The sequence below is a fragment of the Peromyscus eremicus genome, chromosome 19, assembly GCF_949786415.1.
Source record: "Peromyscus eremicus chromosome 19, PerEre_H2_v1, whole genome shotgun sequence".
In the NCBI taxonomy this organism is placed as follows: domain Eukaryota; kingdom Metazoa; phylum Chordata; class Mammalia; order Rodentia; family Cricetidae; genus Peromyscus; species Peromyscus eremicus.
Window position 1 is genome coordinate 69,882,895 of NC_081435.1, and position 22,722 is coordinate 69,905,616.

The window sequence follows — 22,722 nt, forward strand, 5'->3', positions numbered from 1 at the left end:
TCTTGGACATTCCCCTCAAACCATGGCTTTAGTATTTTACCTTGAAGTTGTTTTGTGGTGGTGTTTCTCCGTTGTGTCTATTGACACAGTCTTAAATGGGCTAAAACCATTCTAGTTTGTTTGTTTGTTTGTTTGTTTGTTTGTTTGTTTGTTTATGAATAGAAAAAGCAGAGAGCAGGAGTTCAGGGACAATGAAGTGTCCTGAGGGAGCCCCCTACATGTGAGCTTAAAGCCTGTGATTCTTCCTAAGGGGTATCCTTGACACACACACACACACACACACACACACACACACACACACACACACACCCATCACCTCTTCCAACCTGCAGGTACAGCTTAGGCTTGGAAGCACTTGCTTCCCAGATAGTCAGTCAAAGACATTTTGCTGCTTGTCAGACTGTACCCACCCTGACTCAAAGCTCAAACCCGTGTGAACCCGCACAGCAAGGAAAAGGCTCGTCACCCTTTGTCTAACCCTGTTCAGAAGTAGTGATGTCAGGGTACAGATTACACTTCTGTAAGCATCACTAGGTCATACTTTCTGAGGGCCACAGTTTTGCTCTGAGGGAGCCATCTACCCACCCTGTGCGTGGATGTCAGACCTGCAGGGGTTGAGGGAGCTCACAGTGACTTTCATGGAGAAAGCTGTCTCGTTCCACAAAGGAGACAGTAACAGAGACTTCTCCTTCTCCTTTTGCCCATATGTGTAGCCTGGGTGTGCTCAGTCACCCTCCCTTGCTCAGTTGAGCGGTCACTCTTTGGGGACAGCCAAGTCTTATCACACAAAAGCCTACACAGGCTTCCCCAAGGAGGTTTCCTCCAACATGAATACTGGAGCTTCTCACTCTTTTCAACTCCTGACGTAGGGAATTTAAGTCACCAGGAGTTCTTGCTGGTATAAAAGCAGCCTCTCTTGTATGGGTGAGGACTCTTGTTCGCGAGCTATGCCACTGAACACAGGTCACCGCAGACTCTCCTCTTCCAACCCTGGTGTATTGACTTTCAGTGGTACTTCCGGAGGGACCAACCAGTCACATCACAGTCACCTTCTTGACCTTCTTGCACAACCTTCCTGCCTACCATTAATAAGACCATTCATCTGCAGCAGAGCAAGAGTCTGGGACCTACTGGATTGATGTTCTCTCTTGACTGAGCACTATAAGCAATCCTCCCCCACTCTTCCCTCCCTTCCTCTTCCCCTTCTCTCTCCCTCCACTTCTCTCATTTCCCATCATCCCTCTTTCACCCCCTCCCTCCTGATTACCTTACTGTGAACAGTCAAAAAGACGGAGATGCCCCCTGCAGGCTGTTTACTTGGGCACTCTGATTCTGTTCTTTGAAACTCACTTGACCTTCCTTGATGTCAACAAACTCTCTTGTAACTAATACTCTAAACTAGACTACTCCAAATCAGGAGTAAGCTCCACATCACAAAATTTACAGGAGGATGGTGGAGAGTAATACAACTCGTGCCAGGGAAAAGGTGCTTCTGTGTACTGAGTCTCTGAGCTTTACCAATAAAGAATGTGGACAGAAAATGTCACTCCGCGTGGCCTCAAGAGTGACCCTGGGCACTGCAGGTCCTGAAGTCATCTGGAACTCTGTAGAAGCCTTGAAAAGTTGAGAGAGTGGGCTGGTTCCTACTTGGAAGTCCAGCACAAATGCCGCCATATTCGCCAGAAGAGAATAAAGGCCTGCAGGTAAAATTCAATGCAAAATGAGGCCATTCCATTGCAGTTCCATAGTAGGTTTCCAAGAACTTTCGCAACACCAGACAAGAAAACATTTCTTGGGCTGGAGAGATGGCTCAGAGGTTAAGAGCACCAGCTGCTCTTCCAGATGTCCTGAGTTCAATTCCCAGCAACCACATGGTGGCTCACAACCATCTGTAATGAGATCTGGTGCCCTCTTCTGGCGTGCAGGCATACACGCAGGCAGAACACTGTATACATAAGTAAATAAATAATTCTTTTTAAAAGAAAGAAAAGAAGGAAAAGGAAGGAAGGAAGGAAGGAAGGAAGGAAGGAAGGAAGGAAGGAAGGAAGGAAGGAAGGAAGGAAGGATTTCTTGCCCTTCTGGAGGTCGGCTACGCTGATCCCAGAGATTTTCGGAGGACTGTGGGCTCTGCGGGCAGTGCCCACCCTGGACTCACCCGGCCCACTCTGTCCTCGGCAGGTACCCTGGCTAAAGCAGAGCCGGAGCCCTCTGGCCCACAGCCGTCCTGGGCTGTGCAACTTGTACAAGGTAAGCTTCGGTCACTGTCCCTCCAGCCAGGGGTCACCTGTGTGTGAAAATGCGCCCAGCTCTACGGGCAAGTCTTTGAGAGAACACATGGGTTAGGACAGAAGCCCCTGAAGGGGCTCACTGTGTCCCAGGGATCCAAGAGGTCTTCAGGGCATCTGTGAGGTCCTGAAGGGACACAACAAGGAAGAAATTTCAAAACAAAACAAAAGGCCATGTAGGAGGTAGAGAGTCTGTCTTTGAGTCTGTAGTGTGAAAATCTCAAAGGACCAACCAGGACACGGTACAGCTGTCAGCTCACCATATGGAGAAGGCCATGGGAACAAGCTGTGGACTATTGGTGAAATTATTAAGGCCACTCCACATAGTTTAAAGGGAGGTTTATTTTGTGGGGTAACTTACAAGTGAAGGGATAGTTTACAGGGTCTGGGAAAGGCATGGCGCAGTCCGGCGGTGTTCTCTGGAGAACTCTGCTCCATCTACCTCCAGCGTCCAGGGTCCAGGAACCAAGAGAGCTGGTGCATCCAGATCTCGGGTCTTCAGGGTCCTCTCTTGGCCCCGCCTTGTAGGCGTGACAGTTACCGAAGCCTCGATGGGGGTTGGAACTTCCAGGTCAAAGCTGGAATGGCTACCCACTACAGTGGACCTGTGGTGTGGCCTTCTGTAATGCCACACAGGTTGAAGAGCCACCAAGAGGACTGGCCTAGAAGGACCAGCCTGGACCAGGTCATTGCCTGCCTATATTCTGTCACTACTTTGAAAGCAAGCTCCTATCAGACAGACAGCATTCCCCGAATATCAGCTGAGTTAAACTCAAATGACAAGTGTCCTTCTGAAGTCTGGTCCCCTGGTATCTGTCCCTCCGAGTATACCACAGATAGCGTGGCTGAGATCTGCCCTTACTTCCCAGTCTAGAAACTGCCACAGTGACATACTGTGGATAAAGCTGCAGAAGGCAGAGACAGGGCTGCTACTCATGCAAGCTGAGTGTCACCACACAAATCGTGTGTCTGTCAGTGACCATGTCACACAGAAGCACACGCCCACCATCTGCACCTTGACACCTGTCAAGAGAGCAGGTGAAAAGTTGAAAACTGCTGCTCAGAGACCTAGCAACTAGAACATTCTCTCTCTACGCTCCATTGAGCACCTATGGAGGGAGGATGCCTAGGAATCTGTGAGCACACAATTCTGCCGCGTATTAACCATAAGCTGGAGCTGTGGCTCACCATGATTGAGGCAGGCAGCAGGTAGGGTGTCCATAACCCAAGGGCTTTGGACTGTGTAGACGCTTACACAGGAATCTGCTTGAGGTGGGCACCCTGGGGAGCAAGCAGCAGGTGCTTGAGATGGGCACTGTCCCATGCCCTGCCGCAGAGCCGTGAAGAATGAGGAACATCCAATGGCCTCTAGGACGGCCAGGCAGGGGCCAGGGCTGAAAGGGCAGCAGAGAAAAGCAAGGTTACACCAGCCCAGGGCCTTGGATGCATTTCCAGCACTGGGATCCCTAGGGACCTGCTGGGGCCTGCATCCACTTGACTTTCCTAAACTGGCAAAGGTCTGGGATGACAGCACTTGCCCGGCAAGTGTCCGGCTCCACTGTATCAGGACTTAGCATGCAGCTAGTGTGACAGGTGTGAATCCTGTGACAATGCCAGGTGCTTCACCTAAAGGCAAGAGAGGCACGTGGGACACAGGGCTAGATGACTGAACCAAGCCATAGGGCACTTGGATCATCTTGAACAATGCTGGCACCATCTACCCTGTCCTCCCCTAGACTTGAGACACTCTGCTCCAGAAAGCAGACCCTGAGTGGAGTGGAGATTCTGGCCAGAGCCCCAGGGTTTCCCACAGTGGACCACAGCCAGGAACTCTCAAGAGAATATTTGCTTTTTCTCCTTTAAGTGTTACTTAGCAGAGAGAAGCCAAGCCCTCCTAGTCTCTACATCTTCATCTCAACTGTATATACTTTCAATTTTCTGTGCATATATTTTAAAGGTTGGCCAAACCTCAGGCCAGCTGTAAATGACATCCTTGCCTGGTCACAGAGTCCAGTCTCTTGTGGACACGTATTTAGGATACTAAAACATGCTACAGGTTCCCAGCGGGAAGTTCTTTGCATATGTTATCTGTGAGTTCCCATTTTCATTCAAACAGGGTTTGAACTAACTGGCTTGAACACACATTGGGACCAAAGTAAAACAGACAGGGGTTATTAGGTGCTATCTACCGTGAGGAAAAACAGGTATAAGCCAAATCTAAAGGCAAGAGACTAATGGGTTCTACCAGGCAGCAGAGAACTCTTCCAGGGCCCGTGTGCTGAAGTTACCCTGGCCTTCCTGATCCACCAGGGAAGGCAGAGTCACGGTTCTGGGTCTGTCCCCATGTCAGGTAAGCACAGAGGCGAGTGTCTGTCCTGACAGCCTGGGAGTTTTCCTCTCAGAGTTGCAAGCCCACAGGGCTTCCTTCCTGATGATGGTCCCGGGTGATGTCTTCCTCCGGCACTGTGGTTGTCTTGTTATGAAAGTGGTGAGGGGTCACAGGGTGCGGATGATAGAGCATCAGCCACAGGGGATGCACAGCCAGGGCCGGCCCCACTGGTGGTCTCAGAAACACTCTTGCCATTCAGGATTCAGTGACTTGAAATGAGCTTGCCAAGGAGAGAAAGGCACTAGGCGGAAGCCGCAGGTTGGACAGCAACTTAAGGCATTAGGGGCTGCGAACTCTCTCCCTACAAGTTCAAAACTCAGAAGACACCAGTGAGCACTGCTGAGCTGGTAGTCTGTGCTGAGTGGCTGTGAATGCTTTGTAGCCGTGGGACATCCTCCTTACTATGCTAACAAGGCACCTCCCTGTCTCTGTCTGTGGTGAAGTGGGTACACGTGCATGCCACTATATTATGTGTTCCATCTCCCACCTCCATCTCTCTGTCTGCTAACACACCTGCAGACCCTGTAACAAAAACCCCAACACTGCTAATGGCCTCCTCAAGCACCAGACTCCCCACTAGGCATTCTTCAGTCCTAAGAGACCCAGTCATTTCCTTGGGGCTGGCCATGCTTATTCTTTGGAGCTTGGGGGGGGGGGGGGAGGAGCAGAAGGAGACAAATAGAAGAGCATTTGAGAACAAAAAGCAAAAATTCTAGAGGAGGGAAAAGTGTGGAGCTCGGGGTGATGAGCAGCTCCCCAGAAATGCAGACAGGTCTTGTGTGTCCCTTCTGGGCAGCCTTCTTCTCCTTTCCTGCATTGTGGATTGCTGGGCCCAGGCCTGGCATGGACTGGCACCAGGCAGCAGCATGCTCTGCTGAGGAGGAACACAATGGACAAACTAGGCAGGAGCTAAGGAGACCCCATCCATGAGGACAGCCTCTCACTGCTTGTGGCTTAGCAAGAACCTGGGGGGAGCAGCAAACAGGAAGGACCGTCTCCTCTGTCCACATCACCAGGTGCTTTGTGTCTGCTTCATTTGAAAGCCTTTTTTAGCCTCTCCTTGCCAGCCTTGCAGGGTACCATCCACCCATCACCACTGTGCACGGCCCAAGAGGTCTCCCAAAGGGCCCACACTGCATCAGCCCCACCAGCTCTGGGATTCTGGAATCCTTTGTCACAAAGTGAGAACCAGAAGCCTGAGGCTTAGGTGTCATTCTACCAGCCTGCAGAGGAATGTCCCTGGGGTATGGCCTCCTCAGAGATAGGCTTGCTCGGTTGTGAGTGGTTGTGACCAGAGAGGGAGGCCTGGTATCTATCCAGAGGGGATTTGGTGCTAACCAAGTGAGAAAGATGTGTGTGCTCAGAGAGGACTTCCTGGTATGACATGGGCAATCCCACCTCTGTGTACTCCATTCCCAACCTGTCCTAGAAAGACCCAAGATCACCGCGAGCAGCCCGGAAGGCATGCTGAACCCGAAGGCTCCAGAGGCTCCACCCACCCTATGCTGCTACAGCCTCCAGGCAGCTTGTTTCTGCTCTGGGTCTCAGTTTCCTCTGCTGTTACACTGAGGGTGTGAGTTAAGTGGAACCTACGATAGGTGTTGCTTTGAAGATCCCCAGCTCACTGGTCTCCTGTCTTCAGGAGAGGTTCCAATCATGTGAGATGGCTCTGGAGCCGCCCCAGAGGCAGAGGCAGGGCCTCAGCAGGGGCCAGGCTCCTTAGATCTTCCTCCACCCCAGGAAGTGTAGCCTGAAGATCCAGGTGCTGCCCACACAGAGGGGCTCCCCAAGTGTTTGACGGATCTGACTTCCTCCTTGTGGCTCCACACATGGCTCTGAGTAGATTTGGACGGCTTTTTGTGGCTGCCCATGGGAGTGGGTCCTCACTGTCATCTTTGGAGCGAGTGCTGACCAGGACAGGAGGCCAGCGACCTGCCTGAAAGCCCAGCCTTCTAGTGCAGGGATGTCTGTTCAGCACCCAGTACCTGCTTTGAGCTCAAGGCCTTGCTTGCTGGAAAACCTCATTGTTTCCCTCGTCCTTCCAAGGAAACCTCCCCAGACCCCAACCCTGCGTGCTGCCCACACATTGTGCAAATGAACCCAAAGTTCCAAAGCTGCAAAACCAGGCCCATCCTTCAATCCCAGCACTAGAGATGTGAAGGGAGATCACAAGTTCAAGGTCAGCCAGGGCTACATAGCATGACCTTGTCCCCAAAGAAAAGGGCCCCGTATCATCAGTATTTGGTTTATACTTCTAGTGTGACTTCTGCTTGATATTTTTATTAAATATTACAGTTTGGACACATTGGGATCTTAAAAACAATGGGTACTTGGAAGCAGTGAAGAAATGTGAGCATTAAGACCCATTCTGCTTCCCACTGTATTTAGAAGGAAGCAGGGGCAAAGCCTCAGGAACTAACGGATGCTGGGGCTAGGTGCCACCAAGCTGCTGACCTCCTCAAGGAGGAGAGGTGAAGAGGTCTGTGACTTCCTTCTGAGTGTGACAGCCTCGGCTCCCACAGGGCCCGTTGCCCACCTCTGTCACCCCTCTTCTGGGGAGCCACTGGCCGGGAGAGGTCTGGAAGCAGGCATCAGAGCTGGAGGCCTCTGAAGCCAGGAAATCCCTGGCCTGGTGAGCACCCAGTTAACACCAGAAGTGCCTCGGCTTTCTGTCTGTCTTTCTGGTCACGGCTGAGTCTCAGGGGACAGTGACTTGAGGGGAAGTGCAGTACAGTGAAGTCAGGGGACGTCCTGAAGTTTCCACCTACACAGGAAGTCTGTCCACACCTGCCCAGAAAGTGAGAAAAGCCAAGTGGATGCTGCCCAGCTTCCCATGAAGAAAAGAGTTCTCTTTCATCGAAGATCATAATCGTCAGTGACGCGAAACACTATGTTCTGATGCCCGGCAAAGACCCCAAAACAGGGAAGTCTGCACATCACTCCCAGACCCCAGAATTTCAAATGCATGAATTTTGCTAGGGGAAAAAGAGAGAGAGAAACACTCTCTCCTGAGACACAGAAGTAGTTTGATCACAAATGGTGTCCTAGCTTCCTCTACGAGTGTGAACATGGCTAGAACTGGAGCCAGCCAGGGGTGAGAGGGACACACGTGCTGAAATGTCTTGAAACAGCCACAGTATCTGGGCAGTCAGGGTACGAAGAGTCAAAAATGGAGAAAGATGGCCTCCTGCTGTAGACTGCTTCTCTATACAGATCATCATCCTGAGACTTTTGTCAAGAATGTTGGTTGCCTATGACCCTCATTTCTTCATGACCCGGACATTTAAATGGATCACAGACAGGTTGGCTGTTGAGCCCTGCCACTGACTCACGAGTGACAATCAGACCGTGAAAGAAGCTAGCTATGGCCTTCTTTCTCTGGAGACAGCATTACAGAGGAGAGTGTGAGCCAACACAAAAGCTTTAGGGCAGGAGAGGCAGCAGAGGCCAGTCCTGACAGAGAAAAGCTCTGTGGGTGTCAGTCGTGGGGAGTACAGATGGGAGAAAACACTTTCTCAAGGCCCTGAGCTGCCACCCAGGCCTCACAGAGCAGCCTCCGAGGCCCTGGCCTCTGAGGTCAATTAAAGACAGTTAAACGCAGATTAATTTTCTCACTCCCTCTCTCTGGGTCTCGAGAATGAGAACTCTGTGGACTGTGGTGTCCTGACGCCACCACGTGGCTGAGATGCTTGCAACCTTCTGTGAGGTTCTGTAGCAAAGCCCTTGCCCAGTGTGTGTGGGGGGGGGGGGGGCATGGCTTAAAATTAAATTTAAAGGAAAGAAAGGAACATGTATCAGAAGATAACCTGGTTGAATTTTGTCTCCCATGGGTGGAACAGAATGTTCCTAACTGCTGGTGTTGAGGCCTAGTTTTTCCTTTGACAGAAACTAACAGGGTCCTACATTTTAATTACGTGGAAATGAAACCATTGTGATGATAATGACATGGGAAATGCTCCCTGTCATTAACCTTAACTGAGATCGCATTTGCAAATCCAACTTAATTAGGAACTGATTTCCCAGGCCCAGTGGACTCCATCCATCCTCAAAACTCAGCTCTTATCCCCAGATATAAACAATTTCTTTCTGGCCCACAGCTTCAGAACTCAGTATAAATCTGCAAACTTTGAACTAAGTAAGTAAAAGCTGTGACTCGAAACTCTGTTCTGCTCCCGCCTCTTACCCTTTTGCCGTATGACAAGCCGGCAGCTGCCTGTAGCCGCTGCCTGTAGCGTGACCCACTGTCTAGTTCCAGCACTGGACCCGGACTACCCAGGGGCCTCGGCAGGAAGGTCCTTGGACCTCTTGCATCTCAGTTTCACCCTGCAAATGAAGCAAAGCAGGGCAGTAGTGCCGGGTGACGGTTTGGACTCAGGTCGGTGAGGGACATAGCATCTCCTGTGTGGGTGTGCGTGTTCTTCGGTGCTTACACAAATCTGTTTGGAGATAGGAGAAGGAAGAAAGTGTAACCCCAGGCCCCTGGGGGACGCTGGTCATACTTCCAGGCAAGGGGGCTTGGGGGACACTTGTCAGACCAGCAATGAAGTCAGAATTGGAATCTTTTTATTTCCTTGACCATAAAACCCTAGGCCCCCACGCCCTTGTGAAATGGCTGCACTGATAGTCGGTCACTCCTGACCTGTAATGAACTGCAGACGATAGGGATGTGTCTCATGATGTTTTCAGGAGCAGCTTCTCTTCAGGGGAGCAAGCAGACAGTCTGAGAGCCACTGACCCCCTGATAGAACGCCCAGGCTTAGGGTTCCCAGCTTTCACCTACAGGAAACTGGAAAAAACTTGAAAAATCCCTTTCCCGGCCTCTGCAGAGAGCGTGTCTGAGCGCCCCCTGCTGGTGATGGGCACCGTTTCCAGCTGAGGGAGATCGTTAATTTTTCAAAAACAGTACAAACAGGCTAATGGAGAAAGCCCGCAGCCCCAGAGATCAATGACCTGGTTGGCCGGGGATCCCTTCCACAGTTCCAAGCGAAGCGATTCATCACCATTTTGCCTTATGTCGCCTCAAAAAGTTTGTTGTCAGCTTTTCTTGTTAATGCAATGCAAAGCTGAATTGACAGAAAACAATTGAAAGAATTGAAAGAAAAAAAATAGACAAAGAGAAGACAGCGTGTAGTGGGATCCCATTTACAGCCTTTTGCAGCACAAATCCTGGGCTGTCCCACAGCAGGGACATCACTTATTTATCACCTTCCCGTAAGTATGCACCGCTGTCCAAACAACGGATTTTTTTTATTTTTAAAAACAAGACTAGTTTGACAGGCCCTCACTTGTTCCAAATGTTCAACTCCAAACACAGCTATGGGCTTCAGGCAAGCCAGGTAGCAAGACCCCCCAAACCCCCTCAGGTTCTGTGAGTCCTTGCCAAGCCAGCACTGGCCTTGGTCCTGTGGTCCCTCTTGCTGGTGGTGAACTGACCTTGTTAGGATGCCTGTTAGTAACCTAGACAAGGAGGATGTGCTGCTGGAGACAAGCCGGGCATAGACAGAGGCTGCAGTCTTGGGGAACAATAATAACCATCCAGTGTGGACTCCTCCCTCAGCCTTAGTGAGCACAGCCACGCAGTTACCTGCCAGAGAATAATTGCATGTGTAGCCCATATGAACTAAGAGACGAAAGCCCCTTCTCTCAAAGACGCCAGCTCACCAGATTGCAAGGACCTTGCCCGTCACCAGGGCCCTTGGGCAGACACTCAGAAAATCCGGAATATTCCTACACGGAATATGGAGTGAGTCCCACGGCAGGGGACTGGGGGGATTACCTATGGTGAATTGCATTTTGACAAAGAGACAGAGAGACAACCCAACAGAAAAATGATGATCTTTTCAACAGGCAGCCTTGGAACAATTGGACACCCCCTTGCCAAACACCGCCAACAACAAATGTTAATCAACTCAACCCTCACCTTATACAGAAGTCACCTGAAACTGAATCATAAACCTCTACTGACACTAGAAAATTCTACAATTTTAGACAAAATATAGGAGACAATCTTCTTGACCGGGGTAGACAAGAGTTTCCTAGACCTGACATTAAAAGCTGGTTCATCAAAAAAATAGGTAAATCAGACCCCATCAAAGCTCAGCACTGTTGCATGAAACACTGTTAGGAGTGTGAACAGGCAGGCTACAGACTGGGAGAAAATATTCCCATCTTCGTGGAGTCTGAAAGCAGGGTAGTGGTCCTGGAGGCCGGAGAGAGATCAGGGCTTAACTAGGACAGATTCTGCCGGGTGGTAATGGATGCAGTGGCTACTGAACTGTGTCCTCAGACATGGTTAAAATGTGACCCTTGTGTCCTGCGTATTTTAAAAAATGAGCTCAGATGCAGCCCTGGTCTGACCCATGTAGTCTCTTGCCCCAGCCCAGAATGTTGCTACCATGGCAACTGAGGTGGCCTCTTGGATTTTGCTATACTCATCACAAAGCCAGGTAGGTCTAGAGTTGGGGTATGTCCCAAGGTGTGACTGTCACACCAAAGAATTGCCACCCTCTTCCCAACTGCACTTCAGGCCCATGCTGCACGTGAGGAGGCTGGGGCCTGGTCCACCCAGCAGCTTCCCAAGGACTCCTGGGGTTCTGGCATCGGGTCCTGGCAAGTGCCCTCCTGTTCCCATGGCTAGCTCTTCCTGCACACTGTGGTAGGAGGAGGGTTTTCTATTGCCCTCCTTCATCCTCTCTCTAGAGAGCCACCGTGAGAGTTCCCCAGTTAGCACCCTGGGACCCACACAGGCTTGACTTTTTTCTTCCCTATGAAAGAGTAAAACCCAGACGAAGGCATGAGCAGCTCTGGAAAGCTGGGACAGACAATCCAACATGGCAATATTTGGCAGCTAAAAAGAGCTGCCTGGTTCACGAGGCAGTGGCATGTGTGGAAGGGAGTCCATTCTACCTAATGAAGCAAGAGCAGCGTGTGAGGAAAGCTCCAGGGTGGGAGCCGAGGTTCAGGCTGCCTTCCCACGAAGGTTCTGGTGGGAAAACTCACAGAACAGTATGGTGGTTCCGTGAATGCTGTGCAGTCATAATTCATGTTAAATGGCCTTATTTTATTTTCTAAACTAACATATAGCAAAAACAGACTTGCTTTGTATAGAGTTCTATATGTTTTAGCAGATGTATAAACTTGTGTAGCTACTACCACAAAGATAGGTCAGCCTAAGACAGTCCCCCTTCCTTGTGTACTCAAAACACCCATTTCTCTAGTCTCCTAACTACAGCCAACCCTGCTCTAGTCCCCACCATCATAGGACAGGCTTTTCAAGAACGTCACCTAAAAAAGACGATGTATGTAAAATCTTTTTTGAATGGCTTCTGTCATTCAGCATGACTTAGAGATGCCTTGGTGTTATAATGTGTTTCAAAACATTGTTTGTTTTATTGCTAATTAGCATTCCACTGAATAAGCGTACCACAGTGTGTAGATTCTCCTGTTGAAGAACATTTGAGCTGCTTATAGTTTGCAGGAAATAAAAAGTTCTATAAGCCATCATGGACAGGCTTTGAGTGAATATAAGTTCTTTATTTAAGATCTAAATTGTCTTCCTTCAAATGATTAGTGATCAATATATTCATTTTAAAATCACTTTCAAAAATATAGCATTTCTGTTTCATCCTTCAAAGCATGAAATGTGATTGCAGGGCCATCCAATAAATACACAGTTGATGCTGTAAGAAACCACTAAGTTGTTTTTCCCAGTGATGTGCTATTTTGTACTCCCATGGCAATGCATGGGAGTTCCAGTTGCTCCCTGTACTAGCCAACACTTGGTATTGCCTGCATTTTTCCTTAACTATCTGAACAGGTGAGTAGTAGCATCTCATGGCTCCTGTTTGCATGTTCTTGGTGGCTGTTGATAGTGAGCAGTTGTTGTTTGTGTGCTAATTTGTTTTCCACACATCTTTGGTGAAATGTTTGTTGAAGTGTTTTGTCTAGTTTTTAATCAATTAACTTTTACTACTGAGTTTTGAAGGTTTAGTGTTTCTTAAAATATATATATATATATATATATATATATATATATATATATATATATATATATATATATATATATATCTTGTGTTTAATTCTTTTTTTCTCACATGTGATTTGCAAATGTTTTTTCCAAGTCTGCCATTTGTCTGTTCATGCTCCTAAGAGTATTTTGTGTGTTAACAGTGTTGAGCTTTGATGGGGTCTAATTTACCTATTTTCTTGATGAATCAGCTTTTGGTGTCATGTCTGGAAGCCTTGCTTGATTACTATAGCTATGTAATAAATCTTGAAGATAAAGCCATGTGATTTGGGTAACGTCTACATTTTTACAGCGGTTTAGCTCCTTTGATTCTTTTGCATTCCCATTTAGGTCCAGATCAGTCTGTCGGTATCTAATCAAAATCCTACCAGCAATTTCATTAAATAGGTAGATAGATGTGACATCTCTACTATTTGGTTCTGCCAATCCATGGATACAGAGTGCCTCTCCTCTAACTCTTCTTTGGTCTCTTTCCTAGTTTCTAGCCTAAAGATTTTCTACATGGCACTATAGTGAGTTGTTCTGGGATGCCAGAGGCTGATCCCAGGGCCTTACATGTGCTAGGCAAGCATTCTACTGCTGTGATACAGCTCAGGCCAAATGCTACAACTGCTTCGTCAGGTTCTTTTCTGCCACTGGTCTAGTGGCATTTAAATTTTGGGTTTGTGTTTAGCTGTTGGCTGCTATTATATAGACATATGATTGCTTGAATATCTTTTGATTCAAAAAAATCTGCAGATGTAGCAGAGCAGATATAGTGACATTGCTACCTCAAATTATCTATGGAACAGTGTAGATCCAAGAGCCCAAGTCAGTGTCTGAGCCAGTGTGTATGTTAGCCATGTGGATGACCCATGTAGACCGCTTTGTGGTTAGGTCCTACATTAAAAGAGATCTCTGCAGGCTATGCAGTAGTTGCCTATAGTGGATGCTTGCACAGGCCACTCCCTGACTTATCATGGACAGTCCTGACCCCAGATTCCATAGCTCTAAGAGTTCCACTACAACCTACAAAAGCTCTTGAGCTCCTTAAAATATTTAAATTACTTTTCTCCCAAAAGTTTGGTGTCTGTGTATTTGCTTTGGCAGCACTAAAACTGGAATGATACAAAGAAGATTAGCACGGTCCCACCCCAAAGGCTAGCTGTCTTACTTAGGGTTTCTGCTCCTGCAAAGAGATGCAAAGCCATGACCACAGCAACTCTTATAAAGAAAATAGTTAATTGAGTGACTTACAGTTTCAGAGGTTTAGTCCATCATCATCATGGTGGGACATGGCGGCACGCAGGCAGACATGGTGCCGGAGAAGGGGCTGAGAGTGCAGAAAGAGCTACATCTTGATCCACAGGTGATGGGAAGTGGTCTGAAACACTGGGCATGGCTTGAGCATATGAGACCTCAAAGCCCACCTCCACAGTAACATACTTCCTCCAACAAGGCCACACCTACTCCAACAAAGCCATGCCTCCTAGTGGTACCACTCCCTATGAGCTTATGGAGGCCAGTTACATTCAAACTATCACACTAGTGAACAATGTATTCACTATAGAAACAAGTAATGAAACTCTGTAGCCTTTCTTTAGCATTCAGAGCTGATATGCATCTTATTTCCACAATGTTTTTCCAAATCTCTCAGTGTATCCATGCTTCCAGCATGAGGTCTGTGACATGAGTGAGAAGCTGCACCTTCAAAAAACGAATGTGCATTTAAGCATTTCTTCTAGTTTAATCCAATTGCAAGCTGAGGGGTTTTAGGCAGAATCTTTCCTGTGACTTGAAAACCAGCATAAAGTAAGAACTTGGATAAAGGTTGGGTGAGGGGCGGTGCTTAACTGTTGCAGGCTGACAAGATGTGCCTAGAAGAAATGTCGCCTGGTGCCCACGTTAGGCAGAGGCTTCTCTAAGCTGATGGTCTACTGCTGTGACATTGCTAAGAACCAGCAGATAAGGGGTAGCAGAGGACACACGTGGAAGTCCGGGAAGGTCAGGCCCCTCACAGCAGTTAAGAGTGAATGGCGTTCTGAATCCTCAGCAGGCCGCTGGACACGGGTGAAGTGAAGAAGAACGGATCTTAAGAGTTTTTCAGAGTGTGAGCTGACTGTCAGGGTGGGAAGGATGGGGGTGGAGAGGAAGACAGAGCAGCCACTCAGAAGGTGCCAGGTGGAGGTGGGCTGGGAGGGCAGTTTGAAGAGTGAGCAGATTCAGTGTGTGGTCCCCAGGAAGCAGTGAGCTTTGGTCTCTGTGCAATAGAAAGAGGGGAAAGGGGGGACAAAAACTGTGTCCAAGGTCCGTCAGTGTTGGGGGTGGGGTGGGTGAACAGGATCAAAGTGACAGGGAGGGACCAAACCTTGATGTGTGGAAACCCACAGCTAGGATCGTATAACTACTAACAAGCGCTCTGTCTGATGCTATCTATAATGAAGGGTGTGGAGTAGACATTTGTCCATGCCCTCAGGGTGTTCAACACAGAAGGTGGAACTGTGTTAGCTGTTTAGTTCATCACAATCAGGATCACGACATAGCAGACTCCGAGAAATGCTGAGTAACTGGCCAACGGCATCCTGTGAAACTCTAGTCATCACCCACGGAGCCACACCCGTCACCCACACCCTCAAAAGCTCCAGAGAAGCGGCTCTTGGCTCTCTAGTGGCAAACTCCTCAAGGGGGCTCCCCCAAGCCACATACAGAGAGACAGGATGCTGCTAGTGACCTGACTACCGTCTCTGATGCTTAGCTGTGACCTCTGCAGACAGGCTACACACATCACTCCTGCTGTGCCCCTTGCTGCTGGCTGGGTGAGGTTCCTCCGGGCACAGTGGTGGTTCTGAGCATGAGCTGCGAGCAACAGAGGCAGGCAGACCCGAGTTAACGTATGCAGGGCTCCTGCTGAACTCCCTGTTATTTCCTGAGAACTGTGATGCTGTGAAGTCTCTTCACGGACTTCTTTCCAAGGATGCCTGCTTGGATGCAGACTCTTCCTGTGGTACTGTGCATGCCCACTGGCTTGAGCCCAGATTCTGAGTGGCAGCCAGGAGGACAGCATCCAGCAAAAGCCAAGTCATCACAGCCTCCCCTCCCAGCTCATGCTCACTTGGGATACATCACTGCCTCTTTGCTTGCTAGAGTGTCTTACTGGCTGTATCCACTGACCTAGAACCTTTGGGTTCTGTGGACAATGAATGCTCAGACCAGAAGGACACTCACACCAGGGATCACTCTTTACTTCCGTCTTACTCAAGATGGGAAAGTGATGTTCACACATCAGCAGACTCAGAATTCCGGTGACTTGAGGCAGAGTTTAGCTTATGATGCATGCTGTCACTCCAAAGCTAATGAACAGATGACCTCTGTCAGTGATGGCTTCAGAAATAGAGAGCATCCACCTGGCAAGCTGTGGTTACGCTACCAAGCATGCTCCAATAAGCCCTGTGCTTAACTCGGGTGTCTGGTGACATGCCAGCGGCTTCCCAATCACCAGGACTCACGGAGTGGAAACCCACTTTCCTCAGGAGGACAGACATGACCCAGCTATGCTCTTTTCATCCTAAGCTGTATGCTTCTCTCTTTCAGGACTCACACACATCAAGAACTACCCACTATGGCTCCCTGCCCCAGAAGTCACAGCATGGCCGGACCCAAGATGAAAACCCAGTAGTCCACTTCTTCAAGAACATTGTAAGTGACCATGCATAAGGGGACCAAGAAATCATCAAAGGAAGGGTTTCTGGATCCAAGAGAGTCCTTAGCTCACCTGTGGCTTCCTGGGATCCTTCTCAGGTTGTAGCTGGCCTGAGGGACACCATCCTCAGTAGAAACTTGGTCACAAGGATTCCAAGTCCCAAAGGGCACTCTTAGCTACATCTGCCATGTAACAAAGCGTGTATTCCAATAAGAACTCAGTTTTCCTGGAACCAGACAGCTAGTTGATGCTTAAGTAAAAAATATAGGCTTTGTAACCCTGAGAAGGGTTAAGGATGGGATTAGGCATTGCCCAGGAGGATTGAAGGGTGAGCAGAGAAAGGCAGGGTGTTTTAGGCCAGCTCTGTGTGGCATTGTAAAATAGGACACAAGACGTTTGTCTATACACATAGGATGCACACCACATAGGGTGAACCCTCAGGTGTCCAGCTGATAACAATAATGCTCCAGTATTTGTTTATCAATTATAACAAATTGCATTAATGCTGATGCTAAATAACAGACACTAAGTAGATGGATGGGGTGCCCTGTGGGTGTAAGGGAAACATGTGATTTCATTAGAATGTCTGTGTAGATAGATAGATAGATAGATAGATAGATAGATAGATAGATAGATAGAGTGATAAGTGGGAATGACCCACCCCAGTGACACACCTCCTCCAACAAGGCCACACCTCCTAATCCTTCCCAAACAGTTCCACCCACTGGGGGCCAAGCACTCACATATAAGAACCTATGGGGGTCATTCTCATTCGAACCACCACAATAAAGTTTATGAAAAGCTAATGATGAGGGGCTGGATAGATGGCTCAGTAATCAATAGAGCATGTTACCTGCCTGAGTTGCATTTCTCATTGCGGTGATAAAACACCATGGCCAAAGGCAACTTGAGGAGGAAAGGGTTTATTTCACTTACACTTCTACATCACCGTCCATCATGGAAGGAAGTCAGAAAAGGAACCTGGAGGCAGGAACTGAAGCAGACGCCATGAAAGAATGCTTCTTGCTGGCTTGCTCAGCCTGCTTTCTTATGGACCCCAGGACCACCTCCCCCGGGGATGGCACCAACCACAATTACCTGGACCTTCTCACATCAGTCATTAATTAAGAAAATCACTACAGATTTGCTTACAGGCAAATCTTATGGAGGAATTTTCTCAATTGAAGATTCCCTTTTCCCAAATGACTCTACCTTGTGTCGAGTTGACATAAAACTAGCCAGTACACTGCTCTTACAAAGGATCTAAGTTCAATCCCTATCATCCATGTTGGGTGGCTCATAACTGCCTATAACTCCAGCCCCGATACCATCTCTGGCCTCCATGGGCAACTGCACTCACATGGACAAACCCACACACATAAAACAGACACATTAAAATAAGGCATCAGGTTGAAGGTGAGTATCAGTGAGTGCAGCATGTCCATCCCCAGGAAGGGTGTACTATAGAGGCCTGTGTTAGTGTCTGGTACCTAATAGACTGGACCCATGTCTGTAGACATAAACTGGTGGGACCCTCTGAGAGAGAGTGGGACTGCCCACACTTCTCTGTCTTCCAGGTGACACCCCGCACACCACCTCCATCCCAAGGAAAGGTAAGGCCATAGACGTTGTGATCATTGTCAATCAACTGATATGATTACCCTGAAATCCAAACTGTGTTCTCAACGGAACTGGGCTCAGGGCTCTCTGAATCCACCACAATCTTGCTCCCAGAGGTTCCCAGGGAGACACAGCTGTGGCGGGTCTCCCGGCTGTGTAAACAAGACCAGTGCATCCCTGCACTGGTCCCCTGAGCCAGAAGTCACACCCTGGCTTTGGAACTGCAGATGGCCCTGCCAACCCCTGGATCTGGCGCATTTGAGGGAGCCTGCTCCGGCTGGGGGAGGCACGCCATTTTGGTTGTTCCTGTTGGTTCCAGGACTTGGCCCGGGGTGATCGTCACCACATCGCCACTGTTTCTTTCGTCACTGTTTCTTTCTCTTCCTCACAGGGGAGAGGCCTGTCCCTCAGCAGATTTAGCTGGGTAGGTGATGCCCGAATTTCCTCTGCTTCCTCCCCGTCTGCAGTCTGCACAACCCACTGACTTCTAAGTTCTTTCTGTTGCTTAACACTCGCCTTTTCTTTCCTGCCCAGCCCAGCTTGCCAACCACAGTTGACAGGCTGTTTTCTGTTTCAGGGCAGGGACGAAACCCTTCCGTGTGGATGGCTGCCAGGCTGAGCCCCAGGCAAGCCCCATGCCTCCTCCCCACGAGGGTTCTGAGTGCCTCCCCAGGGAAGAGCCACATCACACTGGAGAGAATCCCTAGTTCCTCTCCAGTGCTGTGATGGGAAAATCGAGTCCCCACAGACCAAGTACAGAACGATGCTGGCCACCCCTTAAAACAATACTGCTGATCTAAAGGAGAGACGCCGAACCCTGTTGTTTTATCTCTAGTATCCCCCTGCCCTTCAGTCCAGGAGATTTGGTGTTTTTTGTGTTAGTAGTGCTAACACTGAGGAAATAAGCCACCAAGAAAGATTCCTTGGGGGGCTCTAGATTTTTTAGACACAAGAGCAAAGTTTTAATGAAGGTTTTAATTGGTTGAATGGCTTGGCTTCTAAACATTAGCGACTCCTGATGTCTATGCCAATTTAAAATGCTTACTGATAAATCCTAACCAAATATATTGACCCCAGCTGCTAGCAGATACTAGATATGGCTCTTTTCCTTGTAAATAGCTGTCATTTTCAGAGCTATATAGATGCATAAACACCAGCCTGTTAGCCAGAGGGGGAGGGGGTGGTGAGAGGTCGTTTCTCTGTGAATTGTGCGGCACAGAGGCCATCTGTGGCAGCTAAACAACACACAGAGAATGAGTGAAGGTGGGGGGGAGAGAGAGAGAGAGAGAGAGAGAGAGAGAGAGAGAGAGAGAGAGAAGAAAAAGGGATGGGTAGAAACAGCAGTAGGAAGAAGACAGACAGCCGAGCGAGCGCGGGGCACACACCTGTGATGCCAGTACTCAATAGGCGGAGTCAGGAGGATTGCCAAGAGATCAAAGTGAGCCTATGTAGGGGAGACCACAGAGTTGCGCTGTCTCAAAAAACAAAGATAAAATAAGAAGCGGAAGATGTACAAGAGGAAGGACTGCTTGAAAGACAGCAGATTCCACGGAGCTCCTGCAACATTCCAGCACTTTCTCACATTGAACTATGAACCGTTTGCTGGAACGTTTTATGTAAATGCCCATTGGACCTGATTTTTTTCCTCCCATGGCAAATCTTCAGAACTGGTGACAGTAAGGTAGGCGTCTACCTAGACCCCACTCACAGCCTCTTTCTGTCTTTGACTTTCTGAGCCATCAGGAGACAAGATGATATGAAGAATGACGTCTGTTTACCCAGAATCCTTACTCTAGCTGCTGCTATCTATACATGTCTTAATTTTCTAAGTCTGGGTTGTCGTGGCATTGTACAAAGACTGGATATGAGGGGGTGGGAAGAGGACACTTCATCCTGGTCCTGGAGGACTCTTTGACCCCCTAGCAAACAGGAGAGGCCTTGGCAAATATCTCTGCAATCTCTAGCTTTGGTCTCTCAATGTCCCCTTGGGTCTCTCTTCGTCCAAAGTTCTTCCAGGTTTTCTGGATGGCCTTCTTGTCTGGCATTTCACAAACTCCCTCTTGCTCTCTCATATCCCTGTTGTGTGTATCCTGACAATGTCGAGGCTTTCCAAGATGAAAGTGACTGGGAAGTTCTACATTATTAGTCTGGAAGTTTAGCCGAATTCAGGTCACAGAAACTCTTGGTTTGGGAGAAAAGCCATACTCTGGGTCAAAGGGCCCCAGCATTCACCCAGAGAAGCCTGTGTTCCTGCCACTTGGCTGCCTGTGTGTTCGGTGCCACACTCCCTGACAGCCACAACCCCTCCATGTGGTGTGCAGGAACCCATGTGTCCAAGATGCTTCCAGGATACATGAGTGTCTCTGGCTGGCCCCAAGTATCCACTAAAACCCTTCCCTTACCTCATTGGACAGACCCCTGGCAGCTAGGGGACCACTATCTGTCCCAAACACAGACTAAAGAGAGTAGCTGGAATAGGGGAGGCTAGGTCACATGGCCTGGGTCCTAGTTTCCATCCTGCCTCAAGCCAGCCTACCTGGAAGAGCCTGGGATCTTCTTGATCCCGTCCACAGCATGTCTAAGATGGCGGATAGCTGGGTTGCATCTCAAAATCCTTCTTGCCTAAAGCACTTCTGTGAGTCAGCGAGGCTAGTATGCTGAGGCTGTAGGGTGCTTCTGATGCTGGAGCTGTTAGCAGTTAGCAGGTCGGCAACGTCTGGTTTCCTGTTTCCTCTTGTCAAAACCCAATGCAAAGTCTTGAATTCTGCCTCAAGGGCAGAATTCTGTGAGGCAGGGGGAGTCTTTCTGGTCAACCTCCAGGACCGCACACTGGGGCTGGGTGAAGACCTTACCCAGAATGCTGGGGTCACCACTCAAACCTACCTCAGGCACCCTTCTTTGTGCATAAGCCAGTGCTGGGACCCAGAGGGACTTTACTCCAGTCCTCACTGTCCGTTGCTGCAGCCCACAGGGGGTGGCCATCCCAACAGTGTGAGGGGGCTGTGGACCAATGGAGGCAGGAAGGGGTGCCTACCCTCCTTAGTGGCCAGTTCCAGAAGGACACAAGTGCAAAGGTGGGCACTTAGGACTCTGCCCCATCCTGTGAATGAAAGCAGTAGAAACCCCACCATGCGGGAAACTGAGGCTCCCACACCTGCCCAAGGTCAGCCACCTAGAAAGTGGGAGGAGCTGCTACCAGGTGCCCCTTGTTTCCTGCACAGTGCCAGCAGCCCGTGGCACCAAATAGGAGCCTGAATTTAGGTCTAACCATGGCCACCATAGAGAGGCTGCCCTGGACCAGAGACTGGGAAACCAGCCTTTTACTTTAGGAAAGGAAAATCTCAGAGTCCAAAGATGATTCCTCCCAGGCCACAGAGGCAGCAGAGCACGGGTAAGCAGAATCCGAGCTGTGTAAGACCAGCAGACACGAACTTGAAGGCCAGGTACAGGGTGACCCTGCTCGCCCCTGGACTCCAGCACCTTTGGGGGCTTCCTGGAGATGGGATTCCTCCTCTGATGAGGGCAGAGGCCCTTGATGGGAATTTGAGATGCTTGTCTTTTCCTCACCAAGATGCCCTGGACAGAGCTCCGCAGCTGCCTGTAAAATTGGACACTTGTGCCTCTGCACACACAGCACCACCTGGCCCAGCCTGAGCCCTCTGTTCTCCAGTGACACCCCCTGATGGACTTGGGGACAGGCACTTCTCCAGCCCCTCCCCATCAGAGCTCCGTGCTGCTCTGGCTCCTGAATGACTCACCGACGCCACCTGGTGGTTCAAGTCCTCCTGGGTTAGGCCCCGGTGGCAGGTGTGAGCAGACACTGAGCTCTGGTCTTTTCTTGCAGGGGGCCGAGGGGCAGAAGCCAGGATTTGGCTATGGAGGCAGAGCTTCTGACTATAAATCGGCTCACAAGGGATTCAAGGGGGCCTACGACGCCCAGGGCACGCTTTCCAAAATCTTTAAGCTGGTAATGTAACATTTCTACCAATGGGGAAACACCTGGGCACCTCTGTGGGACGTGGGGGCCTGGAACCATGCTCCGGGTTCACTGTGCCCCACTCCTCCAGGCGAAACCATGACCTCAGAGTGATGCCAAGGGTCAGGAAGAGTATCACTGAAAGACAAATTCCAGAATCCCCCAACTAAGCTTAGCCAAAGGCTCAGTCACCTCCTCCACACCCACATCTTGCCCTCCCTTGTTCTTAGCTAACATAGCTCTGCCTTCTTCTCGGTTTCCTAGGAATGAATGTGGAACCAAGAGCCTTTTAAAGGAGACCACTGTGCAAAGCACAGGCATCCCCTGGGCCTCACTGTGAGCCCATAGTCTGCCTCTTCTCTCCCTAGAGGTGGAAGTCTGGTGCGCCACTGACCTGGGTCCCCAGCCAAGGGCCTAGGTGGGAATGAGTAGCACCTGTATGTGGAAATGGCTGATAGGAGACTCCTTAGGGAGGCTCACTAGAATCACTCAAGGGGCCCCAGGAAGACCCAGGAAAGGGCCCGCTATGAGCTGCATAGGTAGCAGAATCATACAGCCCAGTGATAGATGCCCGGGCCACTGTTTGTTAGTCTATGGCCTCAACTCCTGACTTCTCTGAGACACGATTTCCTTATCCACAGTCTAGGGGGCGATGTGCCCACTTACCTCATATCTGCTGAGGTGCTGGTAAGGGCCCTGGCAGGAGTGTGGTTCCACCACAGGCCAAGCAGTAGCTATTATATAAAG

The 22,722-nt window shown here is 49.4% G+C and overlaps 1 protein-coding gene across 2 annotated transcripts in view; it reads left to right on the plus strand.

Annotated features, from left to right (window-relative positions):
- Positions 1–22,722, plus strand: part of Mbp (myelin basic protein) — a 112,474-nt gene that overhangs the window by 84,621 nt on the left and 5,131 nt on the right. Inside the window, exons 5-8 of one of the 2 annotated variants that reach the window (XM_059246773.1) lie at positions 2,179–2,247; positions 16,271–16,375; positions 17,957–17,992; positions 21,844–21,966. In XM_059246773.1, the coding sequence (XP_059102756.1) occupies positions 2,179–2,247; positions 16,271–16,375; positions 17,957–17,992; positions 21,844–21,966 (333 nt within the window). Of the gene's footprint in view, positions 1–2,178; positions 2,248–16,270; positions 16,376–17,956; positions 18,077–21,843; positions 21,967–22,722 lie in introns of those variants that run through there. The other variant, XM_059246772.1, reaches the window with a different exon arrangement.